Below are 17,687 nucleotides of genomic sequence, written 5' to 3' on the forward strand. Positions count from 1 at the left end.
GATGAATGCAAATGTAGATACACATCATGGTGTGAGTGATAGACATTTAACGCTAAGCATTCCCCTTTGGGAGCTGTTGAGTCCGCTGATGATGTCATAGGGTGTTGGAGAAGCTTCTCAACGACTGACTGCAGAGAGCCAAGAGTGAAGAATAACATCTACTTCTGAATACGTTTTTTTTCTTCCTTTTGTTAATTATCGAGAACTGCATTTATCTTCTTTTTTCCTTGAGTTGCATTTTAAGGATACCCAACTTGGTAGCTTGGCGAAGCCACACCCACTTCCTTACTTTTTGTAAGAAAGTGGGTGTGGTAATACTGCGGTTTCTGCTCACTTCCTCGATCCAGAGAAGGTCGAGCCAATCAGAGCCGTACTGGAAAAAACATCATATCCTCTGCGCCAAGCAGTGTCAAAACAAACATGGAGAACACCTTCGCGGCTGTGCTCTGCTCTGTTTCAAAGACTTGGATATATCGTTGAAACCAAAACAAGAAGCTTTAAAACTGTAAGTCTGTACCGTACTATATGCCATTTTCCTCTGCCGGCTCCATATAGGGAAAAAGAACTATGCTCATCGTTTCATTGGTTACGCGTGTTTGTCCCGCCCCTCAGAACTCAAACGCCTTGTGTGCGGAGATTAGGATGGATTCCAGGCTAGTAACTTATTGTCTCGGGATATAAACAGAAAAACCCTCTATTTGTGGGTGTTTGTGTTTATTGCTTGGCTTTAAAAACACAACTTCAAAATCCATAAACTGTTTCAGGAATATTCACCATTACCACCTCCAAGGAGGTCATATTTGTTTTTCTGTTACCAGGAGTTTTGACCAACTTTTAACCAAACATAAACCTAAATTAAAATTCAACGCAAAACTGGGGAACCATTTTACAGTTCTATGTACAGTTCTACACATATGTAGTGAACAATTATTAAAATATGTTTCATATCGTGCTTTCCCACATATTAGCATTTAAAAAAATATAAATCTAGGGGTGCACTGACACAAAAGGCTCAGACGCCCACACCAAAATTTTTAAAACCTATATTTTCATTGATTAGTAACAAGTTAACCAATAGATATGAAATAAATTAAATTATATTTGTTTTTAGTGTATTTTACAGCTGATTTAGGACCAGTTATCATTAGAGATGCTAACGTTAAAACTAACGTTAAAGTTAACTTTTATTTGGTTATTTATTTCAGACTCAGTAGTTGTGATTAATTGTAAATGAACTTTAGTAATAGAGAACGGAATTGTAATTGACTTTATGAGGATAAAAAAACAATTGCAATTTAATTGTAATTGGAAAAAATTCTGGTCACTGTAATCGTAATTTAATTGTAATTGAACATGGGTAATTGAAAATGTAGTTGTAACTGAAAAATTTAAGTGACCCCAACCCTGCCTTACACCAGTGTTTTTCAACCTTGGGGTCACCTGGAATTAAAATGGGGTCACTTGAAATGTCTAGTAATTGAAAAAATAAAAAATAAATTACTGATTAAAAATTATTTTTTTTAGTTATGGAAGTTATTCTTTTTTCCAAAATAAAACAACACACATTCTTAAACAACTCTTTATATTTTCATTTCTCAAACATAAATCTAGTTAAAAAATAAAATGCTATATAAAAATATCGGAGCTGGCGTAACTTGTCACTAATCGTGGCTACTCTGTGTTTGTAGCACAGTATAACAAAGATGATCAAAAACAAAGTCTGTGATATCAAAATGGGGTCACGATCCAAAAATGGTTGGGAACCACTGCCTTACACCATGGAAGATTCCGTTAAATTCTGGATTGGATTTGCATCAAATTTCCTGATTCTGGATTTCACAAGTTCATATCTCGTTTTGTAATAGACTGATCTTTATGAAATTTAACTCCATAATGTAAGGTTTGTTAGTCAATGCCACAGAGTTTCATCTGGATTGGATCCAGATTGCACATTTCATTGCGATCTTTGAAAAAAAAAAAATGGGTTGCCCATAAATTTGGAGTTACTGTATGGTTATCAATGAGGATAGAAATTTCTTTCAAGCCTTTAAAGTATGAATAAATGATCACTGATCCATACAACTGCAAATATGTGGCTGAGAGAATATTTGGCAGAGGTTTGTGCACTCTCTGAGTCGTCTTGTTTTCTTTTCGCTTTCCTGTAATACATGTCTGCTACCTGAATACAAAGCCTCACAACAAACGTCATTCAGACTGTGTTGTGATAGCCGAGTACTCTTAAGTAAATCATCTCTGTACGTCTTTTCTCCTGCTGCCTCATCAATCTCCTTACATGCTGCAAACCTCTCCTCTCCCAATAATGCACCTTTTTATCAAAAAACCCACTGCTGCTGCGCTGCTTGTCAGAGTCATTCTTTATTTTTTAAAGACACAACCTTGACATAGATGGATAGCTGTGTTTATTTGTCTCTTTAAGGGAAGATTTCCACCTCAACTCCCTTCCTGTTTCTTCCTTGTTCTTCTCTATTCGGGACGGGGGAGGGCTCATGTTTTCATGGTTATTAATACCTGCACTCATTCTTTTAATCTGCCCTATTTGTCACATGTGACTGTCTGACTGCACTGTTTAATCTGGGTATCCTTCACTCTGTCTAGTCCCAGATTAGAAATTAATGAAGGCAGGAAGAGACGCATTTGAGTCACTTACAGTGTGGGGGGGTAAAAGGGTTGGGATGAGATGAATGTCGTTCATTTGACAGTGTTTTTTCCTACTTCTCCCTGATTCATTATCTGCATCTCCCTCTCTCTATTTCTCTATTTGTCTCACTCTTCTCTTGTTTAGCTGCCAGATGTAGCCCATTTTTGCACTGCCCCCCACCTCCCAAACAGGCGCTCAGCACGTGGGCCCTTTGGTGTGCGGCACCTGTGTAGTGTAATACAGTCAGCAACTGTGTTGTTTATTCCGGATTTGTTTGGTGCGCTTGAAAGCCTGTCTTTGATCCATGCAAAGATTCTTCACTTCTTTCCCTTTTTCCCCTGATTCATCCTCTGCCTCCCTCATTTTTAAACACTAATGCAGTGTGCTTACACTGATGGCAGTGGTGTGGTATTTATGGTGAAGGGGGACACACACACACATACAGTTTATTTGGTGTGTTTCTGTCTCAAGGGACAGAAAAATGACAGTGGCCGCTGACAAACCTGTCAGGTGTTTTGTTGGAGATCTTTTATAACTGTTTTATTTTTTTTTAAATTTGTTTACAGGTTTACAGGTTGTTTTTTGTCCAGTGTAGTGGACAAAAAACTTCATTTTTCAGCATTTTAACTTTCTTAAATCTGAAGCATTTAGCTGTCTGGCTACTTGATGACTTTCAAATGAACAATTCAAATCCATTTATTTTATCAGAGGCTTTTAATTCCTCTATTTGTTTAAGGTTTAACTGTATAAAAGGCATCTTCTTATTTCTCCTGACACTCATTTGTTTTCTGAAAGGGAATATTAATGACGTTATCTTTCTTTTTAGACACAGTTGGGAAACTATTTCCACATCTACCTCATACTGTATTTTCCTCTCTTGCAGAACAAGTGGGACAGGAGATTCTTTCCAACTTGCATAGCGACCGTGAGAAGATACAGAGAGCCAGAGAGAGGGTGAGCTCACACCTGCCACCTGTACACACACACACTTTAATTCTAACAAGTGATTGCAAAACCAGAAGCTGCTAGCACCTTTACGGCTGTCAACATTTACAATGGGTTTGCCAAGAAGCCACAAATGTCATCATTTTACACAATTTGCACAAATTTTCTTTTCTCAGAATTTGTTGGTATTGCTATGTTTCAAATTTTTTTGTTTTTTACAAAAAAGTTTATTTATCACTGACATTCCAACAATTCAAAATATAGTATAAAAAAAAAGACAAAATATGTTTAACTTCATGGAGGACCAAACCTGCCACAATTAAAAATAAATGAAAGATAAATGTCAAAGAAAAACAAAAGTAAAAAATAAAAACAAAACAAAAATAAACATTTTTTTTTACATGTATAAAATAAATCAATATAAGTAAAAAATAACAAAAAATACATTATATTTGTATTTTTCTTAGTATTTCCACTTTTATTTATCAATCTATATTTAATTTTTGGACAAGATATTTAATTTTTGCATTTATTTATTTATATTTGTATTTATGTTTTAACTTTTGTATTTTTTTCCACTTATATTTATTTATTTATTTTTTTTACATTTATTTTATACTGCAACATACAAGACATGTCAAACAATATATACTGTGTATATATATATATATAACTTAAATTCAATGTGTATCATATATATATATGATACACATTGAATTTAAGTTTTTGACATCATTTGTAAAGCTGATTTTTAGTACGTATTTGTTTATTTAGTATAACGTTGTTACTTTTTAAAATAGAGCCGGCCAAAGGCAGGTAGGCAGAGACAGAAAGGACCAAACACAGCAGGGGTTCCTGGCCCTGTTGGCCTCCTTAATTCAAAATGCTTAAAGATCACAACCTGGCAGCAGGCGCACATTGGCTGTTTCAAAGTATATCCAACATTTCCTTTCAGAGCGGTCCACAGTGTGTATCCAGGTTACCTGCTCGCTCTATCTTTTGCACTCTCTCTCTTCCTTCTATGTCGAGCATCCTGCACGCTCTTCCTTCGTCACATGTGTGCCTGTGCACTCTCTCTTTCTCTATTGGTTGAAGGGCTAGAAGTAAGACTTAAGTTAAAAACAACCAAGATGTAAAGGATGGATGGGGCTGGAAGGCTTTGCATTAAAGCTGGTGAAACAGAATAAATACACCCATAAAGACAAAAAAAAATTCACACTAACACACACACACTCACACTACTGTACACAGCAGGAGGTGTGGCCTTTAGTTTTGCTTTTATGGTACAAGTGGAAGTCAATAGATGGGATTCAACCTCAGGTCAGAGGAAGATGCTTTACAACCTCAAGATAAATCTTTCTGTATCTTAATAATATCCAATCTCATTGAAGTCATTTAAGTGGATACAATTTATTGTGTTAAAAACCTTGCACAAATAGAATTAGAGTCCAAGTTACAGTATATATCTTCAAACCATGCCAACGTGCATGAGAGGCAGTGAGGAATGCATGAAAAGGGAAGAAAGAAGGGCGATTCAGAAGGCAATGTATTTTGGGAGAAAGCAGGAAGTGTCCTGGGTGCAGATCTGTGAAGAGAGGCAGACATCAGGCAACTGCTGGACTTGTTGTGTTGCCAGAGGGCCTAAACCCCAGGTCCCCCACCTCCTACCCTGTACCACATGCATCTTTGGCTCTGGCAACCTGCATCGCAGCGGCCCAGGCTGCCAGAGGGTAGGAAAGAGAGATGGAAGAGGAGGAAGAAAGTAGGAGTCAATAAGGGAGGGTGAGTAGCGGTGAAGGAATGAGCCAAAGCAAAGTAGGGAAAAGGAGTGAGTTTAAGTGATTGAAACCATTGTTGAGGAGAGGGCGTTGTAAGAAATGTGAAATGTTAAAATAAATAACAATAATAATCCGTGTGCTCTTCGTTCTTTGGTTATAACGTTTTAAAACCAAATCAAAATAACAAATAAATGGTGTGGTTATTCTGTTTTACTGACTTAAAACCAAAACTGAAATGGAAAAAAAACCAAAAAAAAAAACAGATAAGCAGTGTTTTTTTGTTTTAAAAAAAATTGTTCTGTTTAGCTCGTAAAAAGCTGCTCATGTTTATGTTTTGTTCTATGGTCTTATGGTCCAAATAGTATCCAGATAAACTGGTGACTGATTATCTGTTATTTGACACTTTTGCAAAATCAATTTCACAGCTCTTTTGAGGGCAGTAAATATAATATTTTGTACGCTATAATACCACTAGCCACTAACGCCAGCCGTCAACACACACAGAAGTTGATCACAAGAAACGAGGAGCACCAGGAGATTCATTACACCACCTCTGGTTCCTTTAAATACATATTGTGTGTGTTTTTCGTAAAATCATTTTTTTGTTTTAATTTATTTATGTATTAATGACGTTTCAATTCACCAGTTCATCAGTAATGTGACTTATATGTTTCTGGTTTTAAATTAATGAAACAAAAAAAAAACCAAAAAACGTTTTTTCTATTTCTTAATTTTGTTTTGAAACGAAATAACCAAGAAGGAAGGGTACACGGATTGATAATGAATTAGGCTTGAACAATGAAGATTGTTTTAAATTGATGACAAATACTAAATGAGAGCAGCTATTTTTGGAAAGCAAAATAACGATGAATAACTCCCTTCTGACTCAGTCCATAGAGGATTTCGTCTCAGAATATATCCAACACTTCCAAATCATTCTTTAAACCATGCAGTGGCAGCTCAAAAAGTGCAGGGTGAGCATTTTATTCTTTTCTTACATTCCAATCTTGCTTGCTACATCTTTGCAGTTCCTCGTACATTCAGTGTGCCTGACAAGATGAGGAAATAGAAACCCATTCTTTGACACCTGATGAGTCCAAATTGCCATAATCAATATTTTAAGGATGCCTTCTAATATTCTTTCTGGTCCTATTCAATGTACAGGCAGCTGCTACTTTTTTATGGTCCCTTTCCGGTTTACTCTTTAGACTAAATGCATTTCATTTTCCTTTATTATCATTTCAGCATTGCTCATGCGGAGTTAGGCTCTCACATATGATTTAGGCAATAAATGTAATTATTCAAATTGTAAATTAACATACTGTATTTACATTTACCATCAGTTTTTAATTATAGCAGTTATTTCAGTTGTTGTTTTTCTTGTTCAGTTTCGATTTTTCCATTGCACAAGTCAGCCTAAATTATGCTTCCTTCCATTTTTTTTTTGTCTCCACAGCTGAGAGAAACAGACGCAAACCTGGGCAAAAGTTCTCGCATACTTACCGGCATGCTGAGAAGGTAAGAGGAAGGTAGGAGCACTGTTTCTGCACTTCTTTAAATGCTTTAACAGTGTTTGGAGTTTCGTAGATGAGTTAACTAAATAATTTAATATTATAATTGTTTATTGAAAAGGCATTTAACTCGTCTTCATACGCCTATTACCGTTTTTTTATCTACAAAGTAGTTGGTGTTTTCTGCCCAAGTAAACAAAGTAAAAGAGTAGTCCACTACAGCACACTGCAGGAAAAAAAAGACGGGGAAAGAAGAGTGTGCACAGTACATGTCTCCATTCTTTCTTCTCTTTGCCTTTGTTTTTCCATAAAAAATGCTTACAACCCAACTTGCTGTCTTAGTTTCCCTCACGCGCCTCTTTATTCACAATACAGCCCCCAACATGCACACAAACACAAGCATTCAAACGCAGATATTTCAATAGGCATTGCATTATGTTATGCACCCGCCTTAGTATACACACACACACATACCCAGTCCGTCACATCTCCATTTCATAAAGTGCCTGTGTGCTTACCTCTGAACCGTGACGCCACGGTTTTGTTTCTCGCTCTTGTTTTTTTTCCCCTCCTTGTCGCCCGCTGTGGGTTTTGATTAAGAGTAATATGTAAATGACACAGACTAAATGTAAAATCCCGGGGCAGGAAGGAAGTGTCAATTGAAATAGATGCTTCAGTGCCCATAGACAATTTGGAGGGCGGCTCACGGGGCGGCCGGCCGATGCTACGGAGGGAAGGCCTGAGGAGGGCTGTGACGCCGACTGTAACCAATATTTCTGCATATGTCTCAGTTTTGTCAAGTCTGATTATGGGAAGAGGAGGAGGTTCGAGCAGTCGGCTATGTGTGTGTGTTGGGGGGGGTGTCACCTCGCCTGCCATGTAACCAAGGGCTGTCGTCTAGAAATCATTCATCATTCCCTCCTCCTCCTCCTTCCCGTTTTCCCTCCACCCCTTTTAGTGTTGAAGTAAATAACACAGTTATTTCAATATTATCATATTAATGTTAAAGTTCAGCTGTCACCTAATGGGAAGACTTAATCAGACGTAGCATTTTGGGGCCCAATGCTTGTCAGCCCCCCCTTCCCTTGATGTGCCTTAGTTGAGCTGGTTTCAAATCAGGAAATAAGGGATTTCCATAGTTGAGCCTGACTGAGTTACTTTGACCATTTTCCCTTGATGATATTAATATAAGAGTATTTTGTACTGCCTTTTATTTATATGTACTTTTATGTTTTTTGCCCTCTGTTTTATTGAAACAGTGAAAAAAAAGGTAATTAATATAATTATTATTATTATTATTCAATTGAACTTTATTTCTATAACGCCAACTACAAAAAAGTCATCTAAATTGCACTAATCACGAAATATTGAGTTATGTTTTGTGAAAAAAACTCAACATTTCCACATGAGCAAGCATCAGCGACGAGAGACAGGAAGAATTCCCTTTTACCAAGAAGAAACCTCCAACAGAACCAGACTGAGGGGTGTTTGCCATCTGCCAGACTGAGGGGTTAGTGTACAGGAAGAGGAGAACGGAACACGATAGAGAAAGAACTAATGTCACAAGCTGATTGAACCGTAGACCAGAAGCCAATCCGCTCCAACGCCAGTGTGCCTGAAAATGAAAGAGAAGAGAGGAGAAAGCACAGAGAAAAAAGATACAGCCGTGATATTTAAACGTCATTGATTTGAAGCCTTATGTCATCTATTATGGTCCACAAAATACTTAAAGGAGCATAGAGCAGGATGTATAAATCACACTCCATAGTGACACCACGGTGGTATGTGTAACTGCAGCCATCAGCCAAGCCGTCATGGGGGCGCACATCAACTCTTTAGCACCAGAGCACAGCTGATTAGATACTGTAACTAGAGGATGGATACCCAACTGAAGCCTGACGGGACCCGACGGCACTGAACGGGTCGGGTTCAGACAGATATTTAGAACCGGTGGTTGTGTTTGATCACACAGTGTAATTTGCGTGCAGCGTTCTTCCTTTCCTGCTGCAGCTGCTGAAGCCCTGAAGAATGCAGCATTAACTGTAACAGTGAGAACAGGAACCCAGTGGAGGGAGGATGGAGCAGAGGAGGACAATTAGAGAGGAATACACCGTTGAAACATTCCTTTTTCTGCACAATAACGTGGATTATCCTTATCTTTGTTACATGGATTATGGAAATAGATTCGATGGGTCTCTTGCGTGCACTGCGCCCCTGTTTGTTTCACTTTCTCTTGTTACACGTGCACTGATCTGATGTTGACATTAACAGTTTTTCATTAATAAAATTGGTACTAAAACAAACGCAATTATGTCATTTCTTTAAGAAAGAAGAGGTTTTCACTGTTGGGTCGGACTCGGACGAGAAAATGCGTTCTGATCCACACTCCAACTGTGACATGGTTGTTTATTCACTCGCCGTTCATCTGACTGTTAACTGCAAGACATGTGCACATGCCTCTGCGTACATCTGTGGAAGCAAACAGTAGTTTAGTCCACTGTGCTTGTCTTCAGTCTCCAAGCCGTCTTCTTCTCATTCTTCTTTATTTCCGGTTTTGGGCCGCATTTCCAAGCCGTCGAGAACTTGCACCAGCGTCTTTTGACGTCATGGCTGCAGAACTGCGTGGGAAATTCTGACCCGGAACAGCAGTACAAAATGTATCACACAATCTGCTCCTGGCAATCATTAGCTGGGTTTCCATAACAAATTTTTGCAAAATAAAAGCGATATTTCTAAATTTTGACAAAGTATAATTGTGCTTTTAACGTGTTTCCATTGAACGTTGTTTTTGGCAGGAGCCTCGCAACTCCCATGAGATCTCATCCCGCAAAACTTTGCTGCAGGAAGACAGACACTCCAAACCTCCTTATAACACTCCTTATATTTGGGTGTTTCCATTGCCAGTTTTTATTGCACTATTTAGATTTTGCACATTTCCAAGGCTAATGGAAACACAGCTAATGACAAAACATTAATTGATTAAGTTGAAGGATTTTATGTTAAACTATAGCCTACATTGATAGCCAGTGATCTTTGTTAGTGTTGCTTTAGCTCCTTTTAACTCACACCTCTCCTTGAGGTGTCTTCATCATCTGATTACTATCACCCCAACTGAGAAACAATTAAACACTCATTAAAACAACTGGTATGGTTCAAGAAAACCAATTAACTTAAAGTCAGTGTGAGTATCACATATTGTAAGAATGATCAGGAACAGCTGTGAACAAAGTCGTGGATTTGTTGAGGAACAAGAGTCCAATTTTTGACTGTAAGACTGATGAAATGAGGTGATGAGGGCAAATCTGGTAATTGGTAAAATGGATGTTGCTAATTGGTTGATTTAGGGGTTGATTTTGAATTGACAGTTTAGTTGGGATTACATTTTTTAGTATTGACTGCTAGTCTCAGGAAAAAGTTGTTACTCATAAAGAAATAAACATCGTCTGCCTGCAGCCTGAGTGATCGACTCAACATTCTTATGACTCGATGTTTTCTAGAAGGGAATCCAGTTAGTACCACTCGGGGTCACTTGGCAGCTTCGTGGGAAGAGAGGGGGCACAGGGAAGGGCAACGAAGCAGGAGAAGAGGGAAGGAGGGGGAGGGCGGTTGTGTATTTTGAAGCAAAGGGGTTGTCTGCTCATACTGGCAGCTGATCCCACATGCAGGTGGTCGACTCAGTCGCCAGGCAGATCAAAAAGTCAAGGCCCCGGGTGGACCTTCCTTTGAAATGGGAATGGGGCCTAGATATCAGACAGAAAACATAAGCAAGCTCCCAGCCACAGAACAGCTTCATATTCATGGCCAGGACTGGCAGTGGCGATGGGCAGGCAGGATGGACGGAACCTTAGCCTTCACAGGAGGACTCGCACACTCTTCGTTTGTTGATGAAGAAATCATCTCTTGAGCTGGAATTAAGACGATACAATACCTCACAGGCTTGTTAGCTGCACCTTTATGAGGGACCAAACTTCTTTTCTTAACAGTCTCGTTTCGAGCCTCAATCATGGCACAGTTTTTACACATTTTTAAAAGCTTATAACGAATGTGGCACACAGTCTGAGTCTGATTATGTTATTGTCTGAAATTGATATTCAACATATTTACATGTGAGAAACATATTTGCATTTTGAAAAGAAGTTGGGCAGTCAAACTGAATGAGAATCTTATGTTTCATTTTTTATTTTTTGATAATTATTGTGCCATTTATTTATTCTGAAATCATTGCAAAAGAAAACTTTTCCCACTTGTTGAAAAAAAAAAACAAAGAACAAAAAACTGCAGCACATTATCAGTTGGTCTCCTGGTTGTTTTCAATACACTATATGCTAACAAATGCTATACATGTTTATCATCCTCCTGCCATTTTAATGTAGCCTGTTCAAGTGAACGACATGACTATTGTGGAAGACATGCTTGCCTGCTTTATATTCTTGGTTTGTACTACAGCTGAACTCATCACAGTAACCATAGGCGAGGTTCCTGTTTTTTATCCCGAGAGTGGCAGATCACTCCCAATGGATCCTGCTCTCTCTGATCTCTTCTCTATGTTGCTGCCACGATAATTTCATGTGCTACATTTAAACACATCTTTAGCTTTGCAATTTGTTCAGCCTGGCATCATTACCATCCCGCTCAACCCCATGCTCACCCTTTATTGTAGCCTCCCTCAGGGTCAGAGCTATCTCTAGCCTCTCTTTGAGTCCTCAAGGAAAGTCCCCTGTATTTTTGATTTTATGTCCAGTTAGTTTTTTTTTTTTTTGGCAAAAGAGTATAAAAGACCAATGCAGAAATTGTCTGCTCCCATGGTAACCTTTGGATAAACTTTATAATTCCTTTTTTCCCAGGACAATATATGGATGGACAGCAGATTGTAGGAATACATATTTTTTTCACCATGTGCTTGGTGCCATTTCTTTTCCACTGCCGCTGTATTTATTTTATTTTACCACAGAGGAACATGCACAGATTTAACACATTTGTTCAATTGCTTATTCATTTGCTATAAGAAGTTCTGCATACCATTGCATGCAAATCTGGATGTTTTTGTATTTGAAGACATTTTGAATGGTGCCTTCTCCCTTTTTCCTTTGCAGACACATACTTTAAATTAATGCATTAATAAGCAATTGTTTGTAGAGTGCTAAAAACTAACACTGGCAAGATGGGCCACTTGGTAGAGCATTGGTTCTGAGTTGATTTTCAATCCAAAATAACACCTCTAATCAAAAGTTTTCTTAATCTTCAAAAAAAAAAAAAAAAATCTATTTCAGATTGTCGTCACACAATTATGTAAAGCTAAGTTTGAAAAAATAAAATAAGAGACCTAAAAAGTGAATACTGACTTTTACTTCCCCCCACTTCCATCAAGTTCTCCTTTTCTGTTTAAGTGTTGAATGTCAGGTAAGTGCCTTGTTTTCAGATAGGTGATACTTTTTTATTATTCCTCTGTGTTGTTTGGTGAATGTCTGTGACTACAGGCTGCTGTTGGGACAATGACAGGGTGCGCCGCAGCCTCATTACTCACCGCTCCTGAGCCAAACAAGCACCACTGCCACCTCTCTCCCTCCTTTTCCCCCCCTCCATCTTTTCCTCTCTTCAGTCACCTTGCCCATTAGAGAGTGCTGATGGGACGTTTTTGCGAAGAGAGAAGGAGCCTCACAAGCCTGGGCTGTAGAAGAACGGAAATGTTGACAAGGGCAAAGATGTGTTGCTGTTTTATATAAGGAATGAATTTCTCTGATGAGGAATGAGTAGTTTATCTGTCTGCCAAAGCCCCCCTTTTCTCCCCATATCTATCTTTTCCTCTTGGCCAGGCTATAGTTGGCTTTTGTTTTTGTGTTTTAAAATTGTTGAAATCTAGTTATTTAGTTTTTTGAAAGCAAAAATCTCAAAAACTTTAATCAGAAATATAGAATGATGCAATTGAAAACCATAAACATTTAGGTACAGTAATAGTGAGAGTTTCCTGATTCATTTTGAAGTAGATAAAATTTGCAACCAAGACTTGATAAAACTTATGACATGTCTTGAGTGAAATAATTATATCCCTCAGAGCTTTAGCAATCCAACATAGACTAGTCTCTAGACATTTTTTTTTTTTTTTTTTAAATGCTCAAGGGACAGTCCGTCAAGACATTGAGGTCATGCCTCTTTTGACCTCCCTTCTACTATCCTCTGTGATGGAGCTTCTTTTTCCCTCTTCTTAACCCTGACAGACTGTCGTTCTGATGAGATGACTGGAGATCAGTGGCGCTCTCATCCCTTGAAGTGGCTCCAGGTGTCACTCCAAGGGTACCCGCCCTGTTTGATCTGCCGTCGAGCGCCTGTCGGGCCACGGCACCCTCTGATTTCCCATCAGAGGTAAAAGAGGCTCTCCTGTCCAAAAGTTCCACTTCTACTTTTGAGTGATAGCAAGGGACAAGAGCTGGCTACTGAAGATCACATCATCATCATAATCTTTTTGGAGCGGATCATTTCCTGAATTTGCTAACGCTCTTCTAGCAGCTACAGGGAATCCGCTGGCATATCCAACCTCCCGGGATCAGTGTATGGTAGTGATCTCATTTTGTTAGGCCAAGCCCCAACGGTCTAAACAGAAACAGGAACAACATCAGATAAAACCAGAGTATTGTATCAGTGATCATGCTGTGGACTGTCTTATGAACAAACGCATCCTTTCAGACATCTTAAGATGCTGTCCAAAGGAGGTCTCTGTCTTTCTTGAGGAGCTGCACAAAGAAAAAGACAGATAAAACAAAATGGAGGAATGTGGGTCTATATCCGTTCAGGCATCATAGTAGCTTGTATCCTTCCTCCCTTTCATTTTATTATATCCCTTATGTTTTTCCCCACCTACTGTGAGCTTCTGTAGAAATTACAGGTGAAATATCCATCTGTGGCAGGCACTGTCTTGCGTCTGGAAGGAGCAAAGGGAAAGATGGTGAATTTGAGGCGGGGGGAGAAAAGAGGAAAAAAAAAAGATTCATGCTTTGCAGTAGTGCTGTGTTGTTTGTGGAGGCTCTTCTTCCCTTTGTGTGTCTGGGGATAACTTATTCAGCACAGGGCCATTCATCCAGGGGTTGAGCGCAGGCGTCCGTCAAGACGGAAAATAATGAGGCGACAGCAGCGCAGGGGATAGCTTTCACCCTCTGCCTCCAACTCACCCCCCCATCTCCTCCTCCTAGCCTCCCATTATCAACTGATTTAAATAGATAATAGGGGGCCTTCTTTGGGACATTTTGAAGCAATTAGAACCAATCACATTGTCTCTTCTTTTGACTTCTGTTCCCTCACTGCAAGATATTGTGGATACCTCTGGGCATATTGTTCAGCAGATTCCTGGAAATTTCAGGAATGCCACTGCATCACTAGATGCCAGGGATTTTGACCACGAGTGACAGAAGGTTCTCTGTTTCCTACAGTTTTGCATAAGACTTGCTCATTTCACTCACAGGTCCATCTTAGATTGTGTCAGGACAATAGATCTCTTTGTTGTGAATAGCTTTGCTAAGGGTGCGTTATGCTCTTAAGACCATGAAGATATTCAAGCTCAAGCACTGCGGATGTCATTCCTGTGCTTTTTTCAGCTTTCATCTTCAATTCACAATCATTTTGTCATGTAAAATATACATGTCACACAGCTGCAAAATGGAATTATTTTTAACCTTTTACACTTAAATCCTATGTGGATGATGACATGGTGTAAAAATCATATCCATGGGTATTTTATTTTCAGGCAAAATTAAAGTACCCCATTATTATACGTTTTAATCCCAATAAACTTTTTCCAAATTTGCTTGCAGCATGCTGCTATGGCAAACAAAATAAGTTGGATGTCTCTGCTGTCTTTGCATCAAGATGGATGGCTTTGTATAGCTTTTGCTCTTATTGTTGTTTCCCCTCACATCTTTCTTTGGAGGGTGCAAGAGCCTAAAATATTTACCAATGCTGACTTTTTACTCTCTTTTTTTCACACTAATATTTTTTCTTCTAACCCATCAATCATTTACTGTGCTGCTGTGTCTCTGTATCTCACCCTAAAAGCCCCCCAGGATGGAGCAATGAAACAAAGGCAGCACATTGTTGATATTTTTTGAAAGCATAAAAGTTCCCCTTTATCACAATGGGCATCAGTTAAAAGCTGTTGGGCACAATAATGTACACAATTATTTGGCAAAATTAGCTGCTATGGGCCCTTTATACCTATACATTTACACCTTTACAAAATGTTAAATATTGTATAATTGTCAGACATTCCAAAATCAGTCCTTATGCTTTTGAAAATGAACTTTTTTGTTAGGAAATACCCACCACTATGAGTAAATTATAGTCATGTGTATTTCAGCAGCTGTTTTGGCTCTTGGGACACCATGCTCCCTAGGATACAATAAGTACATTATTTTAAACCACTACTGCAAGAACCTATTTAATGTCGGTCTTGCACTCCTCATTGCAGTTAAAGGAGTTTTTCAGACTAAGACTATACATGTGCGAGGCTAAAATAATTGCTTACATCATACATGGTCTCCCATTTACACTTGAATGCAATTATCTGTGCTTTTGGCAACATATGTCATTGTTTACTACAAATTGTTCTAAGGATGCTCTTATTGATTGGGAACACATCATGGTTCGCCTATATTTGCAAGGAAACTCATTGAAAATCTCATGAAAGCCAATCATGTATCGATCACTCAGGTGTTCTATCCACAGGGATTAAATGGCTTCACCACTTGGAGGATTTTTCATAAATGACATCCTGGAGGATGTAGATACACAGTTATTGTTCGCTTTGTCCATGAGTGTAGACGCCTTTAGTTCAGGGGCCAAATACAGACCGGTTTGATCTCAAGTGGGCCACAGATCTTAAGTGGGAAAATGAGCAAATTCAACATTAATATGCCCTAATTTGCACTTCCACCTAAATAATACGTAAAGTTAGTAAGTCACGGTCAATATCTAAGTAATAAGTGACAGACATCAGGCCTGGCAGGATCTTCACTAAAGTTTCTTTGATTTTGTGATAAATTATTATTTTAATTTTGGGATGTCTTGTCAAATAAGGAATTTAGGAAAATTGGCCAAGTTGGATGGTCCAAATGGCCGAATTTGGCCCCGGGCCTTGAGTTTGACACATGTGGTCTAAATGATGCAAAGAATTATATTTTGTTGGCAAAATTGTAAGGACAAAACTGACACTGTCACCAACAGCCACTGAAATTTTGGCCGACTTTTGTAAGCATTTCCCTTGTATGTAACTATTTTCAAGCATTTTTTATGGTTTTGAAATCACTGTCCTACATTTAGTAAGTTACAGTAAGCTTAGTTTATGGAGTTTAAATGGGGACATCCGCCGTGGTCTGCCATTGAGCCCGCATCACCCTGAAAATGGATTCTTTTGTGACAAACTATTGCTGAGAAATTTGGAAGAGTCAAGTGTAATACATGTTCAAGCCCTTGGCCAAGCCTCAGTTTTTTGGGAGGGAATGAGACATGCGTGGCTGGTAATGACAGGTTCAATGTTGCCCATGGCTTTTGGCCCATTGCACTGTTTGTTTAGAGAGTGGTGCTCGTCCGTGAAGTGCTGGACCAGCTGCCAGCAATTCACTTGCCCCTTTGGCCCAATAGCTGTGACTTGTTTGGACCATACTAGCCAGGCAGACTACATCGTGGAGGCTGCTGAGGTCGATTCAGAAGGGAGGGGCTGTGATAGAGAGAAGACAAAACATTGGCTGAACACCTTGGTGCAAGGCCAGGCTTATTGCCAGCTGTGAAATCTTGCCCGCTTACACTACAATCTTAACGTCTCTTTGGCGACGGGGATCTTAGCTTGCACCTCATGGATCAACATTATCCCATTGTGATCTGTCTCATAGTGAATCCTCTAACTCACAGAATAAGATTTTTTCTCTGTTTGGCAGCTTTTCCAAAAGAAAACCACTCCCAAAACGTACTTTTCGTGAACTTTTAGAAAAGTACATGAAAGACAAGTGACTTTTCCTTCATAAAAATTGTTTTTTTTGTCATTGATCCATTCATCTGTCTTTCTGTCTAATGTCCATTTATGTCTACCGAGGTTCTGTCGGCTTGTAAGTAAGAAAAGAATAAACTTTTAAGTCTCGATTAGGTTTTAAATGAACTACGTTCTAGCACCAACTTCTCATTGAGAAGTGAAGTATCTCCAATTAAGTGAATAACTGTCATTCGTGTATTGTGCTTCTTGCAGAAATCTAAAATGATGGTTTCTATTTGCGTGCTACATTCTTTTCTTAGTATGGTTCATGTCTCTACACCCACAATGATCTACATAATAGAATCCAAAAAAAGAGTAAAAGCCAAATTTAATAAAATTCCGACAACCATGTAGGTCTTCAACAAAATTGTACACAACATACTAAACTGACCAAAAAAAAAAGCCGTCCTTTAAATATTTAAGAGCTAATATGTTTGTTTTTCCAACATTTTTTTAGCTCCACATGCACACTTTAAATACCCTCCACCCTATATTCCGATGGCGCCTAGAGTAACATTGCTTTACTGTTTAAGGAAGGTTGTGAGGAAACTGATGCCTTGGCTTAGTATCCTGGTGTCACTTTTCAGTCTGTTTGTGGAGCTTGTCATTCCCCTCCTTCTCCTCAGCTGACCTGAATGCATCCCTGGTATATTACACATGCAAAGAGCCTGGTATTCCACCCAACAACAAATATTTACCGACCTTCACTTTCCTCAGTGTTTCTATTGTCTGCTGCTTTCACGCTCCACTTAACTCAGGACTTTTTGTTTTGTTTTGTTTTG

The 17,687-nt window shown here is 38.8% G+C and overlaps 1 protein-coding gene across 4 annotated transcripts in view; it reads left to right on the top strand.

Moving 5' to 3' along the window:
- The window catches only part of vti1a (vesicle transport through interaction with t-SNAREs 1A), a 112,377-nt gene that overhangs the window by 68,992 nt on the left and 25,698 nt on the right, over nt 1–17,687 (top strand). For 2 of the 4 annotated variants that reach the window (XM_028476510.1, XM_028476511.1), the window contains 2 exons: nt 3,543–3,613; nt 6,839–6,911. In XM_028476510.1, coding sequence (XP_028332311.1) covers nt 3,543–3,613; nt 6,839–6,904 — 137 coding nt within the window. In that variant the 3' untranslated portion in view covers nt 6,905–6,911. The remainder of the gene's footprint in view (nt 1–3,542; nt 3,614–6,838; nt 6,912–17,687) is intronic. The other 2 variants (XM_028476508.1, XM_028476509.1) reach the window with 1 other exon arrangement.

The sequence above is a fragment of the Gouania willdenowi genome, chromosome 19, assembly GCF_900634775.1.
Source record: "Gouania willdenowi chromosome 19, fGouWil2.1, whole genome shotgun sequence".
Classification (NCBI taxonomy): Eukaryota; Metazoa; Chordata; class Actinopteri; order Blenniiformes; family Gobiesocidae; genus Gouania; species Gouania willdenowi.